We start from the raw sequence: 14,067 nt of genomic DNA, 5'->3' as shown, positions 1-14,067 counted from the left end.
AATCAATGTGCCACTTTGGGCAAACCCACAGAATTAAAAGGATCAGTGCTATCTTCACAAAATTTTACTTGTGTACTCCTCTAGGCCTAATTAGACTGCCTACCTTTGTTTTTATCAAAACTCCCACTTTAAAAGGTAGCGTGCCGGAAAGGGTTAAGCATGCTATGTACGTCCTAAGCATCTTATTAGTCTTCTAAATGGAAAAGAGTTTTCATGTTGTTGTGTCAGGACTTGTGTTTCTCTTGATTTGCTTTGGAAACATGGAATGTTCTGAATAAGAACAGGGAGCTTACTCAAGCTATGTTCAAGATTTGTGTATAACAGACGACACAAGCAGGAAGGGTATACGAAACCCTTTATTTTCAATACCTTACAGGCACTTCCGAACTTCGGAATACAGAGACCAACCACTTGCGGTCTGAACGTAAGAATACCAAACTACTAACTATAACTAAAAGCTAACTTTGAATTAGTATACAAATGCCTAGCACTAAGACTGGCCTTTATTTAAAAAGGGTACGTATGTAGTACGCCGAGCTGCTGAAACTACAATACGTTTGCAAATATCAAGAGGGCTAAACCTCTGGCCTTAAAGGCAACCAGCAACCGAGTTAAAACTCGTAAAACTGCAGGGGCAAGCGGCTTGCTTCCTAAAACTCCTTCTCTCTCTCTCTCTTGGCAAAAAGCCACAACTTAAGTACTTGGGCGTTAGCAAGACAATTTGCATAACAAGTTAAAGCATTTAATTCTAACCGGAACTAGAAAATAAGAAATTATAGTACAGTTTTAAAATAAAATAAACGTTAGTAAAACTTAGGATTCTTACAGTTGTTTTTGTTTTGTTTTGTTAATATTCGATCTTCTCATGTTCCAGAAAGTAACCACGAGGTTTACACTAATAAACTATAATATTAACAAAATAAACAAAATACACTAGAAATGCAAAGGTGAGAAAAAGAATGGGGGGAAAATTTTAAATTGAAAGGAAAAAAAATTTTAATTAAATTTACAAGAAAATAAAAAGAACACAGTAGTCTAAGTTGACAATGAAATAAGAAAAATACCGATATAGTCTTTACTCCGTTAACGTTCAGGAAAAAAATTAGTGGCCAAGATATAAACAAATACTCATCTATCTATCCCTAAAAGGAATATTTTATGAGAAAAATGTAAATATAGATCAGTGATGGCGAACCTATGACACGCGTGTAATACATGACGTAAGCACCCAGTTTGTGTGACACGCATTGCGCATTTCCAGAGCCTTAGACGGAGGCAACAGATTGCATAATGCAAAAATATTTGTCTTTTGCAATGGCCTTGTCATTGTCTACATTTTCTGCGTTTGGCGCGTTCGAGGGCATTCTTGGCAGATGGATGACACTGGTAAATGGATGATTCTATAAGTGACACGGCAACAGAGTTAAACTAGGGTTTTTTCGAACTTTGACACACTGAGCTCAAAACGTTCGTTATCACTTATATAGAGCATGAGGATGAAGCCATATTTTGTCGTTTTATTTATTGTGGGTAATCCTTATTCCTATACAGTGAGAATGTTTTCTTCATACAGTATTTTGCAGTTCTTTTCGAATCATTACTCAGCTCCAAAGAAAATAGCATTTTTGCCAAAGTTACATAAGCAGCACCTATTCAGGAGGAATTTAAATTTTTGTAACTGCCAAGAAAAGTTCCATTACGATTATTTATAAATTTTTATCAAAATTATTAGTCCAAAGGGGCTTTGTCCCTGAGGGACAATTGTTTTCGTTTTGCGATTTTGCGTCAAATCACTCTGAAAGACTTTTCCAACTGTTGCGACCAAGTATTACCGCCCTGTATTATATTTGAAGAAATTAAATAATGGAAAATATGCATAAATGCATGTATGTTTCTCGCATTGTGATAAAACAACGGTACCTGGAGCAATCCAATTTTGAATGACGTAATCGTACTGCAAATATGGGCATTTGAAAGGCCAAATTTCAAATTTGGAATTTGTTTTATCATCGATTTCATGGTTTGTAAAACTTTAACGAATTTTTGATTAACAAACTCAATTATTTCAAAGCAGGCAATAGCAACATTGTACAGGAAAAACACTTTTATCTCCAGCGCGTGAGACTGTGTATCGCAAATTCTAAAGATATGCTCAATTTAAAATTATTTCGCGATATTGCTCATGAACTGAATTTTATGGACGTGAACGTGATATTTAATAAATAAACATAACAGACAAAATGTTAAAAAAACGCCCCTTTTGGACTTAATTTAAAATCTGAAATCTTTCAGATTTTTTTTTTTTTTTTTTTTTATTAATTTATTATTACTTCCTTGTACGAAGTAAAAAGGAAGTATTGTAATCGCGAAAAGCTTCAGGCAGCATATTTCAATGAAAATATCCATTTTGACCGCTATCGAATGCAATTTAACGATGTTTTTGCGTGACATCTGTATGAAAGGACAGAATAAAAGACTCTTTTCCTCCTAAACAATTATAAAACTGCTTTAAAATGAATTCTGAAGAGAATTTTTCATGGCGTCTGTACGAACGTATGTACGTACTTATCTCGCATAACTCAAAAACGAGTAGCCTCAGAACGTTGAAATTTTGTATATAAAACTGCTATAACATGTAGATGTGCACCTCGTATTTTGGTTGCAATCGGCCGCACCATACGTATATAAATATATTTATATATATATCCACTCTATTACTCGGCTCAGTGATCTCAGTTTCTTTACTCTTATATGTTTGTAAATTGTACATTTTTTGCTTTAAAAATGATTGAATTATATTCTGTTCTTATCGTCCGGTTAAGGTTTTTATGCCTTTCGTAAATCTGGAAGCAATATTTGTACAATTATCAACAATTTAAAAGCCGTTTAAGTGCGGTTAAGTTTTAAATAACATGGCGGACATATTTGTTTACATTTGAAACAGCAGAATAGTAGATTTGTTGCCAATCTAGAGAGACTAAGCTTCAAAACAACAAAGATAACGCCTTCATTTATTATTGCGAATTAAATCATGCTTAATCCTTTCTGGAATTTATTCGAGGAAATAAGTGTTTAAGATTTACTTCTTAAATTTCAATACAGACATTTTGAGTTTTTATGTATTTTTGCCTTGTCGCGAAGTGAGAACTGAATTAATTGAATGAAAAATACTAAATCGTCTGTGAAAAACTGTTTCTTTTTTGTTTTGTTTTCTTAATTTCTTTGATACATCGTTCTAGCTTCCAGTATTTGAATAGAACATGGGGCAATGATAAGATAATTCTTCAAATGACATAAAGTTTTTGCATTCTGAGTTATAATATGAACGAAATATTAAGTGAACCTAGCGCCAGAGTGTCGCTATGGTAAATACAGTGAATTTTAAAGAGTGCATTTGTTCTATTGTGGTTATGCGCTGTCGACGAAGTAGATTTAATTCAATCCAATAAGTTTAAATGAAATGCAAGAAAAAATGCCTATAATTTAATATTCCGTACAAGGAAGTCATGTGGTGTACACATCAGATTTTTTTTATACATTTTTATGTGCAAAAGTGTAGTATATTATTTTTAAATTCTTACTATTGTTTTTCTGATAATGTTCATTGTGGATCAGAAACCTATCGTTATATATAAGCTAACATGAAACATTTTTCTCTCGCTAAGTGATTTCTAGAAACTGTCAAATGAACTTTTCTATAAATTTCTAGAGTAAATTTTAACTACATTTAATACGAGTTCTTTCTTTTTTAGTAAAAAGAGCGTTAGTCCAGAAAGGCTAATAATTTCGTTGATTCACTATAAATGTCGGTTTACTTTTCAAACTGTTGCCATCAAATATTAGAGTCCTGTATTATATTTAAAGGAATTCAATAATGAAGAATCTGCTTAAATGTACGTATGTTTCCCCATTGTGATAAAACTACGGTACCTAGGGCCATCAGATTTTGAATAACGTACGTCTCCATATGGGCGAATATGGGCATCTGGAAGCCTAAATTTGGGATTTGTTTTATTATCTATTTCATATTTTGTATAGCATTAATGAGTTTTTGATTAAGAAATGCAACGATTTCAGAGTGAGCAACGGCGACACTCTTCTGAAAAAACAAAACTCTTATCTCCAGCGCGCGAGACTGTGTATCGAAAATTCTAAATATATGATATTTTTAAATTAATTTGCGATATGGCTGTTGAATTGACTTTTATAGTTTAATTGCGAATAATATGATGTTTAATAAATAAAGGTAACCCACAAAACATTAAAAAAATGCCCCTTTGGGCGTAATATAAAATCTGAAACTTTTCAGATTTTTTTTATTATTATTATTTTGTTTTCTTACTTTCCTTCACTCTTTTAGTAAATTAAGGGGCTATTAGTCTCAAGACGCTATTTTGCATTCTTTCACTTTATACGTTGTGTAACTTTTCATTAGAGCCTATTGCAATTCACAAAAAAAAAAAAAAAAAATCGCATCATTATAAACTAACATGATTGTGCAAAGAAACACTTCAGTCCAGTCGCAGATAAAAGTAAATATTATAAATTAGATACATTTGAATGACATTAATTAACTTGATTATTAAAAAATATCGATACCAATTACTAAAAAGCATTTTTATTCTTTTTAAACTCTGTTAAACAGTAACAGTTTAATGAAATCTGAAGGATATATTGAAGATGGTAAATTGTTCCATTGGTAATACGTCACTAATCGCAAATATGATAAATGGATGGTAGAACAGTGTTACGTAATCGTTCAAAAACTTTCTAAAGATCGTGCTAAAAACGTTTCTGATATCAAAAACATTCATGCTGCTGATTTCCTTTCTGACAAAGACATTAATCATTCCGCAGACATTCCGCAGGAGAAAAAGAGGAAGAATGACTTTGCTTGTTTGCATTAGCTGTACATAAGTCACGTGTACATAAGTCACGTGATCTCTGAGGTCATCTGCACATTGTTTGTTTACAAAAGGTATATATAAGTCACGAGACCAATGAGGTCATCGGAATGTATCTCATTACGCTAATTTTGAAATTAAAATGATTCACTTTATTTCTTATATGCTATAGTGTCTAGGTTATGTTTTCTTAACTTCTATGACATCTGATATTTTCCACCCAGTTTTTGACAGATGTTGATGTAAAAGGGCTTCAGATGTCGTTTTTTCCTCCTGCATTGTCTAAATGCGCTAAAATACTAATCATTTGCATATCCCAACTTCATTTTCCTTTCATGCAATTTTGGCTTTCATGATATCATTCCTTCCTGGTGTGGCAATTTTAAAGGCCAGCAGTGTATTTTATTGTTGTAAAATATTGGTTTATAATTTTTCTTTTATGGGATCAAGTGTCAAAATTTTTATCCTTCCTTTTCATTATTATAAACAAATTTTTTATTTTAAAGTTATACGATTAAAACTTATTATAAATTAACTAAAATTTTATTCAAAATCATTGCAACAATACCTTGATTAAAAACTAATTTGCTGTTATATGAACTAAGTAAAAATATTTTATCTATAAAATATAATTTAAAAATTCAAAGAAGTATTGCTTTTTATTCACAGAAATGTGTGATTCAAAGATATGCCTGCATGGAACTTGTGAGATAATTGGATCTCGATTTCGATGCAAGTAAGTTCTATGTGATCTTTCTATATAAAGTTATTATTTTGTGTAATATTTTTTTTTGGTTATTATTTTGTAATTTCCGATTCTTTCCCGTTTTCACCATCGTTTGTTATCTAAATTTTCTGTCAAAAATAATAAGACAATTGTTTAAAATAAGTATCAACAAAATGGAGATAATAGTGACAAAAATTTATCAGGAAATTTTTGTAATAAATTCTTTTTTCTTCCGAGCGATAGAAATGTGTACACACAAATGATTCTCGCGAAAGCAGTAATGTGTATTATATAAGGTATGCACACAGTGTCAACAAAAATTCTTGCCCAGTCTCTATTTTCAAATCCATTGATTTTAAACATATACTTCCAATACATGCAAAATACTTCTATATACATACAAAATACTTCCATATACATATAAAATACATACACATACCAAGAATTTCCATATACTTCTACATACATACAATATACTTTCATATACATACAAACATGCTTTAATTCACTTAAATATTCATGTTTGGGCATTTTAAAATTTAAAAAAAAAATTTAATAAAAATATGAAATCTAACTTTTTTATAATGCCTCTTGATCCCTCTACATATATTTAGAAAAATTTAATAATTAGTTTGACTCCCACCGACTAAAATTGACCCGGATATTTAATTTGAAAATCTGGAATATTCAACTTTCCTTGAGAAATGTATTAATAAATTAATTAGAATAATTCGCGATTGGGTTTACCTTCCCCATCATCACCATTCAATTATAGTCTTTTGTGATTAACTGGTGTTCAGTATTCTCTAAATTATGATTTTGTGGTATACCGAAAGAAATTCACACAAGTAATTTATAACTTTTCAAACGCTCTGAATATATTATCATTATTCCCATGAATTTTTTTTTACTTTAGAACTATAACATAATAATCATACTAAAAAAAAATACATACAAAAAAATTCGTAAATCTGAAATATTTTTAAGCAATGTAAATAGCATTAAATTCGTTGTGTTTCATTGCTGAAGCCTATTGTTTTATTAAGCGTAAATTCTATAAGATTCTATGAAAACGTTCTCCTTTTCGAAAAAGAAAAAAAAATTATATTCGCCAGTACTTTTCATCCCAATATGCATTCTTAATCATTTATTTCCAGAAATCTTTCTAAATTCCTATTTTAGTTTAGTTACTTAAAATGAAAAACATTTCGTTCTTCAATTTCTATATTGCTTCGAAACAGGCTTTCTAACTTTAAACTGAAATACCTCGGCCAATTTTCCTCATACTAGAGTCACATTTTTTTGATATTTTATTTCCTGTAATTTAAAAATACTGCTACGAATTTTGTATATATATAATTGATTTTGTTAATTTGTACGTAAAATTGTATTATCTTTTGTATGATGTAACAAAAATGTTTGAAAGTGATGAAGCTCTGCCGGAAAAATAAGAATACATGGGCAAGTCTATTAAACATTGAGTAAATGGCTATCTCTTTAAATTGGTGAGATAGCCATTTACTCAAGGTTTAATAGAGCTATGATTTTGGAAACAAATTTTTGCCGCCAAATTCAGCGAAACCGCCAAAACTCGCCAAACTTGGTCGCCTTTGGTGAAATTTTGGTCTAGTCCTGTATAATTGTTACTGCAATGGAATAACTATAATTGACTCTTATGTGTAATTGTAACCGTATCCGTCCTTATGTGTAATGTATTGGCCTTCCAGATATTTCCAGAAGTGCAGGGTACTAGAGATTTCTCGGCGATCGGGGGAAAACTATGTAAGACCGGTGAAACCATCAATTTGTCAGCTGTTTAGTTCAGCGTGAGTTCAGAGTTTTAAGATATCTCCGTTTTGAGAGATCCGCTTTGCTTTCTTAGATGCGCTTTACATTATGCTGAATTTAACCTTCTCAGTAAGGCACACCAGCGGCCGAGCGGTAAAGCCGCTTCACACTGGTAGTTTGGTCCGAGGTTCGAATCCCGCGCACGGGCTGGCTGCATGGGTGTTTTCGTGGCTTTCCCCATGTGTAACGTGTATACGAGCCAGTTTCCCTTAGAAAGTCCTCCACGAAGGCATCCCTCCCCTTAGGCAGATAGCCCTAGTGTGCTTTGCCATAATAAAATACACCACGTACACCACACACCTTCTCAGTAAATTGGAAGTGTAACTACTGATTTTACTCTGTAGCTGTACGATTATTTTTTATGGAAAGTTCCAGAACTTATAAATTGTTTCTTTTGGTAAAAATAAATTTTATCAAGCTATCATCGGTTCTGTGTACATTCAATCTATTACAAACCCGTACATATGCAACAATACCAAACATGTATATCTGCGAACGTAATCAAGTAACTGCTTTCATTCATTTACATGTTCATATACCCACCCAACGGCATGCAACATGGAACTAATTTTTTAATCTTGTTTTTTTCGTATTTAGGTGTGATAGTGGTTATTCTGGATTTAACTGTGATGTGGAAACCACAATAGGTATGTTGCAAGAATTTTTATAGATTGATGTTTTTAGTGCCAGGAACTGAAGACAAAAGTATTATTTGTTTCTGTCTTTTGTCCTGGGATGTGAAAGCTGGTTGGTTCTCATTTATGGTGGCATTCTAATTATCTTAAGAATCTATGATCGTCCAAATATAATTCAAAACAGCTCTGTTGAAAATTCTTCGGCTGCTTCTTGAAAAATATCAAAGAATTTTCAACAACTTGTTATATTTTTATTTGCATTTTTTTATTGAATTGCTTATTGCTTAGTTTTTGTTCCAGTTTTTATGTACATACTTCCTGTTGGACTATTTACCTCCTAATTTGATTTCGTTATTATTTCTTCATTATTTAATGAATTTTGCAGCGCACTGCGCGTCTTTAATACATTATAATCTTAATTTTAAATTTCTAAGCTTTTGTTTATGTATGTATGTGTGAGATACAAATTTTGTAAATTCTCAAAATTATAATTTAAACTAGCAATAGCCCTTAATTACCTCTCTCTATATTCTAAAAATAACAATTTCTTAGTCTGCATCATTTCTAGATCAGTCTATATCGCATGGCTTGCGTAACGCTGATGAAATCGCTAATTCGGAACCTGAATTCAAAATTTCGTGAGCTTAAACCTTTCTCTTAATAAGCAATCTGAACAAAAACCTTCTCTTGGTGATCCTCCATATTGGATAATAACGCTCTTCTTAGCTTCAGCTGTCTTGCCGCTAGGACGCTGTTTTGCTCTCTTCATTTCTATCGCAATAGCTTCAAAATGTAATAAATGTGCTTAGTTCCGAGTAAATGGTGGCTTCAAATGTAAGTTGAAATAAAGATGAATGTTTGATCCGTATGATCCGCCTAGACTGCCGGATTTTCAGTTCATTGCGGATTCAGCGCTTTGCATTCTGAGTCGTTTTTGTTATTGTTGCGTCGTCTTCATTACATGTATGTATCTTGGTTTCAAGGAGATTCCTAGGCAGACAAATCAGAGTTACTTAAGTATTTAACTAAATCCAATTAATCCTGTGAATACACTGATGGCTATGGTTATTTACAGGTGAACTACTAAAAATTAAAAGTGGCAATGGAGGCAGTACGTCCTTACGTCGTCATCATTCTTTCATGGCATCCTTCTTTTCGTTGCATCATCTCATCATCCTCTTGCCTCGTTCTCTCTCTCCATTCGTATTGTGCTCTCGTACTCCTGATACTTATACATACAATGCGGTGCTACTAATGGTGAAATTCTGCACTTACACTGAAAGACATATTTCTCTTTTAGAAGTCAAACATTCTCTATAGTTTAAAAAAATTCAACCTTTCACATTCTGCTTTTATTTTAGCTAAATATTAAAATGAGCTAATCGTGGTGAAATTTCATTTTCAACTTTTCCAGTTTATAGTGTTGTTGTCTGAGATTATTTTCTATCTACAGTGTTTTTGATCGTTTTCAAATGCGATATTTTGCGGTTGCTTTCCAGACGTAAACTAAGATATAAACAGGAAATGAGATTTGGAGTGATCAACGACAACACTTGATGAAGAATGGAAACACAATTTATTAGCCGGTATTACTTATAACAGCTCCGAAACACGTTTATAGTTGTCGAAAAACTACGACAAACACGGTGAAGAAATCAGCAACACAGATTTCAGGCTACCAGGCTATAACGCTGAAGACAGCTTCACAGCAAAGCACCAGGGTATACAGCTCCCGACTCTGTTCGGTCGCTGTCGGAACTCGCCATATTCTAGAGACCCTGAAACTCGCGACGCACTCGACGATAAGCACTAGAGTACAACTCTCGACTCGGTTCGGTCGTTCGCGGAGCTCACCACACTTAAGATTATACTCGACGAGCCACTAACTCGAGATCAACTCGACAGACCAACGATCAACTCGCTGCTAGACTACGAGAGATTCACTTAATCACTATTAACTGACTCTCCGCGGACCAGCAGGATTTATATAGCTTTTGGCTTGCGTTCGAGAGCATTCTGGGCCAAACCGGTAAGAAATCGTTCCAGAAGTTTCTCCATCCGTCTATGACATATCGCCAATTTTGTCGCCAAATGGGCGATATCGCCCCAAATATAACAACCCTCACTTCCCTTGTTACTTTCTGCTAACCCTAAATCCGCTTTGCGGGGAAGCTATCTTACCACAGCTGGTCATTTCGTAACAATGTACAAATGCAATCAGAAATAATTTTTTTTAAACCTGTGACCAAAAACCAAAGCCTAAAGTATTAATCCTCGTTTCAAACAGTATAATCCTAATGTTTAAAATATAATATATTTATATATAATATATAATATTAGAATTCTAATATTTTAAATTATAATAGTTTAACGATAAATGGAATTATATAGGATTTCAACAAAAGTAGTGAAAGGTCGCATGGAAAATTTGAGCCAATATTCAGTGGTGAAATCGAAGTAACACATTGTCTTTAATGCATGTTGTTGTGTTCGCAATTCAGTTAAGATAAGCCTTCCAGTGTGAAAAATCTTGAAAAAATTCCATGTTTCTCATGAAGCTGCTGGGAATAATTTTCTTTTTCTGTCCTAAATGGGCAGGTTCTTTATTTAATAACCAATATAACGCTTTCCGCCAATACAAAGGCGAGAAATGATGGCCATTTCATTATGGAAGCACTTATAGGTGGCCACCGTTGCTTTCTATGAAAGGGCGAACAGTCCATGGTTTCTCTGAGATTCGTACCTGGGCCCATCGTCGGAGTCACTAACCACTATATCTGCTGGGTGGCAGAATGTTTTCCTTTGACCCTCTAATTTTATTTATCAAAATAGGATAAAAAATTGTGTATTTTTACTTATACAAAGTAAAAAGGAAGTGTTGTAATCGCAAAAATTTTCGGTTATTATATTTCAACGAAAATATTGATTTTGACCGCTATCCAATGCATTTTAATGATGTTTTTCGTGACATCCGCAAGTAAGGATAGAATAAAAGACTCCTTTTCCCCAAAAAAAATATAAAACTGATTTAAAATGAATTCTGAAGAGAATTTTTTGTGGCGTCTGTGCGTACGTACGTATCTCGCCTAACTCAAAAGGGAGTAGCCACAAGAACGTTGAAATTTTGTATGTAGATCTGCTATAACAAGTAGATGTGCACCTCGTATTTTGGTTGCAATCGGCAGCACCAAAAACATATAAATATATGTATATATATAGTTTATTTACTAAATAATATTGATTATATTATCTCCTAAGATTAATTATAGAATTATCTGAAAAGAGTGAATCCATATTTAATAAGTTCTATTTCGAAAGATGTTTTTAAGTAACTTGAATGTAAATTGTTAAAAATGTTTAACGGGGACTTGAATTAAATCATGAATAACAAAATTTCAATTGCAAAAGGAATAAATTAAAGTAGAATAACTCGTTTTCGTACTAAGTAAATTTAAGATCATACAACATTTGATATGTATATATATATATATATATCCACTCTGTTCTCTGTTACTCGGCTCAGTGATCTCAGTTTCTTTATTCTTATAAGTTTGTAAATTGTACATTTTTTGCTTTAAAAATGATTGAATTATGTTGGTCTTATCTTCTGGTTAAGGTTATTATGCCTTTAGTAAATCTGCATATAATATGTTTATAGTTATCAACAATTTAAAAGTTGTTTAAATCCAGCTAAGCCTAATGAATTTGCGGACATGTTTGTTTACATTTCAAACTTGGCAAAATAGCGGATTTGTTGCCAATCTAGAGAAAGCAAGCTTCGCAACAACAAAGATAACGCCTTCTTTTATTACTGCGAATTAAATCATGCTTAATCCATTCTGGAATTTATTCGAGGAAATAAATGTTTCAGATTTACTTCGTGATTTTTAATATAGATATTTTGAGTTTTTATGTATTTTTGCTTTGTCGGGAAGTGAGAATTGAATTAATTAAATGAGAAATACTGAATCGTCTGTGAAAAACTGTTTCTTTTTTGTTTTGTTTGTTTAATTTCTTTTATACGTCGTTTTAGATTTGTTACAGTATTTGAATAGAACATGTGGCAACGATTAGATAATTCTTCAAATGATATAAATTTATATGCATTCTTAGTTATAATATGGACGTAATGTAACGCTGTTAAATGAACCTAGCGCCAGAGTGTATAGCTATGGTAAACAAATGTAGTGAATTTTAAAATGTGCATTTATTCTATTGTGGTTTATGAGCTATCGACGACGTACATTTAATTCAATCCAATAAGTTTAAATGAAATGCAAGAAAAAATGCGTATAATTTAATATTCCGTGCAAGGGAGTGATGTGGTGTACACATCAGATTTTTTATTACATACTTCAAATCTACAATATGTTTAAGAGTTAAAATATACACACAACTTTAGTAAAAGATTTTTTTTCAAGATAGAGTTAGATCATAATAAAATGTTCTCTTTAAATCGAAACTGAAGAATAATCATATAAAAGCAAAATTTTGAAAATTAATTTTGGTTAAATTAAGATTTATTTTATGAAATACAAAGGTAAAATGTATAAACTGATGAAAATGTGCAAACACTTATAAAATATTTATTGGAAATGTAGTATGATAAACTTCGAAACAAGGCTCGAGGCAAAGTCTTACCTCGCAACCTTTGCACCAAATTCGCATTTTTTGTGAATTTTTTTGTCAGTTTCAGCTTTTTAGCAACAAACAGCACACTGTCTACGAGACTTTTGCTTGATGGGATTGGGGGGTGAGGTATATGGCCAGCAGAATGTCGAGCAGTTAGTCTCGTATGATTGAGAGTTGAACCACAAACACCTCTGAGCTTTGAAAAGAGCGCGCAAAATGGGGCAAAACAGCACATCTGTTAACCCATATCTGAATAAACAATTGGACATCACGAACAGCCGAAAAGAAACTAGTATGAACGGAAAAAACGTGGTCACTGTTTAATAGATGGAAGAGAATTGCATCCACGCGGAAATTGCGAGTTGCGAAAATTTGCTTGGAAATCGCGGGATACCCAGCGAGGGGTATTTGCATCGTATACTTTCAGTACATCGTATACTTTCTTATATCGATATTTTCATCCTTTCAAAAATGTCGAATAATATCTTCATTAGTTTTTCTTCTTAATGTCATTTATATTTATTATTTCTTGCTTCGCTGTAAAAATGTAAATTTTTGTTTCGTTGTTTTAGCAGAAAATATCGTTTAATATCTTCATTAGTTTTCCTTCTTAATGTCATTTATATTTATTATTTCTTGCTTCGCTATAAAAATGTAAATTTTTGTTTCGTTGTTTTAGCAGAAAATGAAGGAATCCGTATAGCTGTCACTAGCTGTATAGCTGTTACAATTTCCAGTATAGTAGTACCTCTACTTCTTTTAACAATATTCATAATCCATAAATATAGAACGTAAGTATAAGAATAAAACTATGCAAATTATTAAATTCCATTTACTTGAATATGTATTTAGTTGGGAACATCATGTTACATTTTTCATAGCTGATATGACACTATTTAAACTGAAATTATGTCATATATTTTTACTTTTTTATTGCTGTCTTTTGGAGAGAGACTCTGCATTTAATTAAGGAAAAAAATAAATTACTTTAAATTATTGAAACTCATTTAGGACACTATATTGAAAAATAAACTTTAATTTTGACATTATGTTTTAACTTAACTTTAATTTTTCCCCTTGAAAACAAGAAATTATTGCACGATTGTAAGAAAAGTAATATCTTCAGGAAAGATTTTAATAATAATAAGAAGAAGAAGAAGAAGTTCTAATAGTTCTATTCCTAGTAAACAAAAACAAAAAATGTGTAAATAACAAAACATCTGATTAAGCATTGTCATTAATATACAGAGTGTTTCAAAAAGAATATACGTATTTCGAATGCATGTATTTATTAAACTGTATGACATACGAATATGAAACT

General features: G+C 32.1%; 1 protein-coding gene across 3 annotated transcripts in view; it reads left to right on the top strand.

Annotated features, from left to right (window-relative positions):
* Positions 1-14,067, top strand: part of LOC118183006 (uncharacterized) — a 50,987-nt gene that overhangs the window by 19,921 nt on the left and 16,999 nt on the right. For 2 of the 3 annotated variants that reach the window (XM_035352403.2, XM_035352400.2), the window contains 3 exons: positions 5,574-5,640; positions 8,077-8,126; positions 13,426-13,537. In XM_035352403.2, coding sequence (XP_035208294.2) covers positions 5,574-5,640; positions 8,077-8,126; positions 13,426-13,537 — 229 coding nt within the window. The remainder of the gene's footprint in view (positions 1-5,573; positions 5,641-8,076; positions 8,127-13,425; positions 13,538-14,067) is intronic. The other variant, XM_035352401.2, reaches the window with a different exon arrangement.

The sequence above is a fragment of the Stegodyphus dumicola genome, chromosome 11 (genome assembly GCF_044657685.1).
Source record: "Stegodyphus dumicola isolate Sdum_Otavi_A_Nest chromosome 11, ASM4465768v1".
Classification (NCBI taxonomy): Eukaryota; Metazoa; Arthropoda; class Arachnida; order Araneae; family Eresidae; genus Stegodyphus; species Stegodyphus dumicola.
The sequence above is the reverse complement of the archived record's forward strand: the minus strand, read 5'-3'. Positions and strand labels throughout refer to the sequence as shown.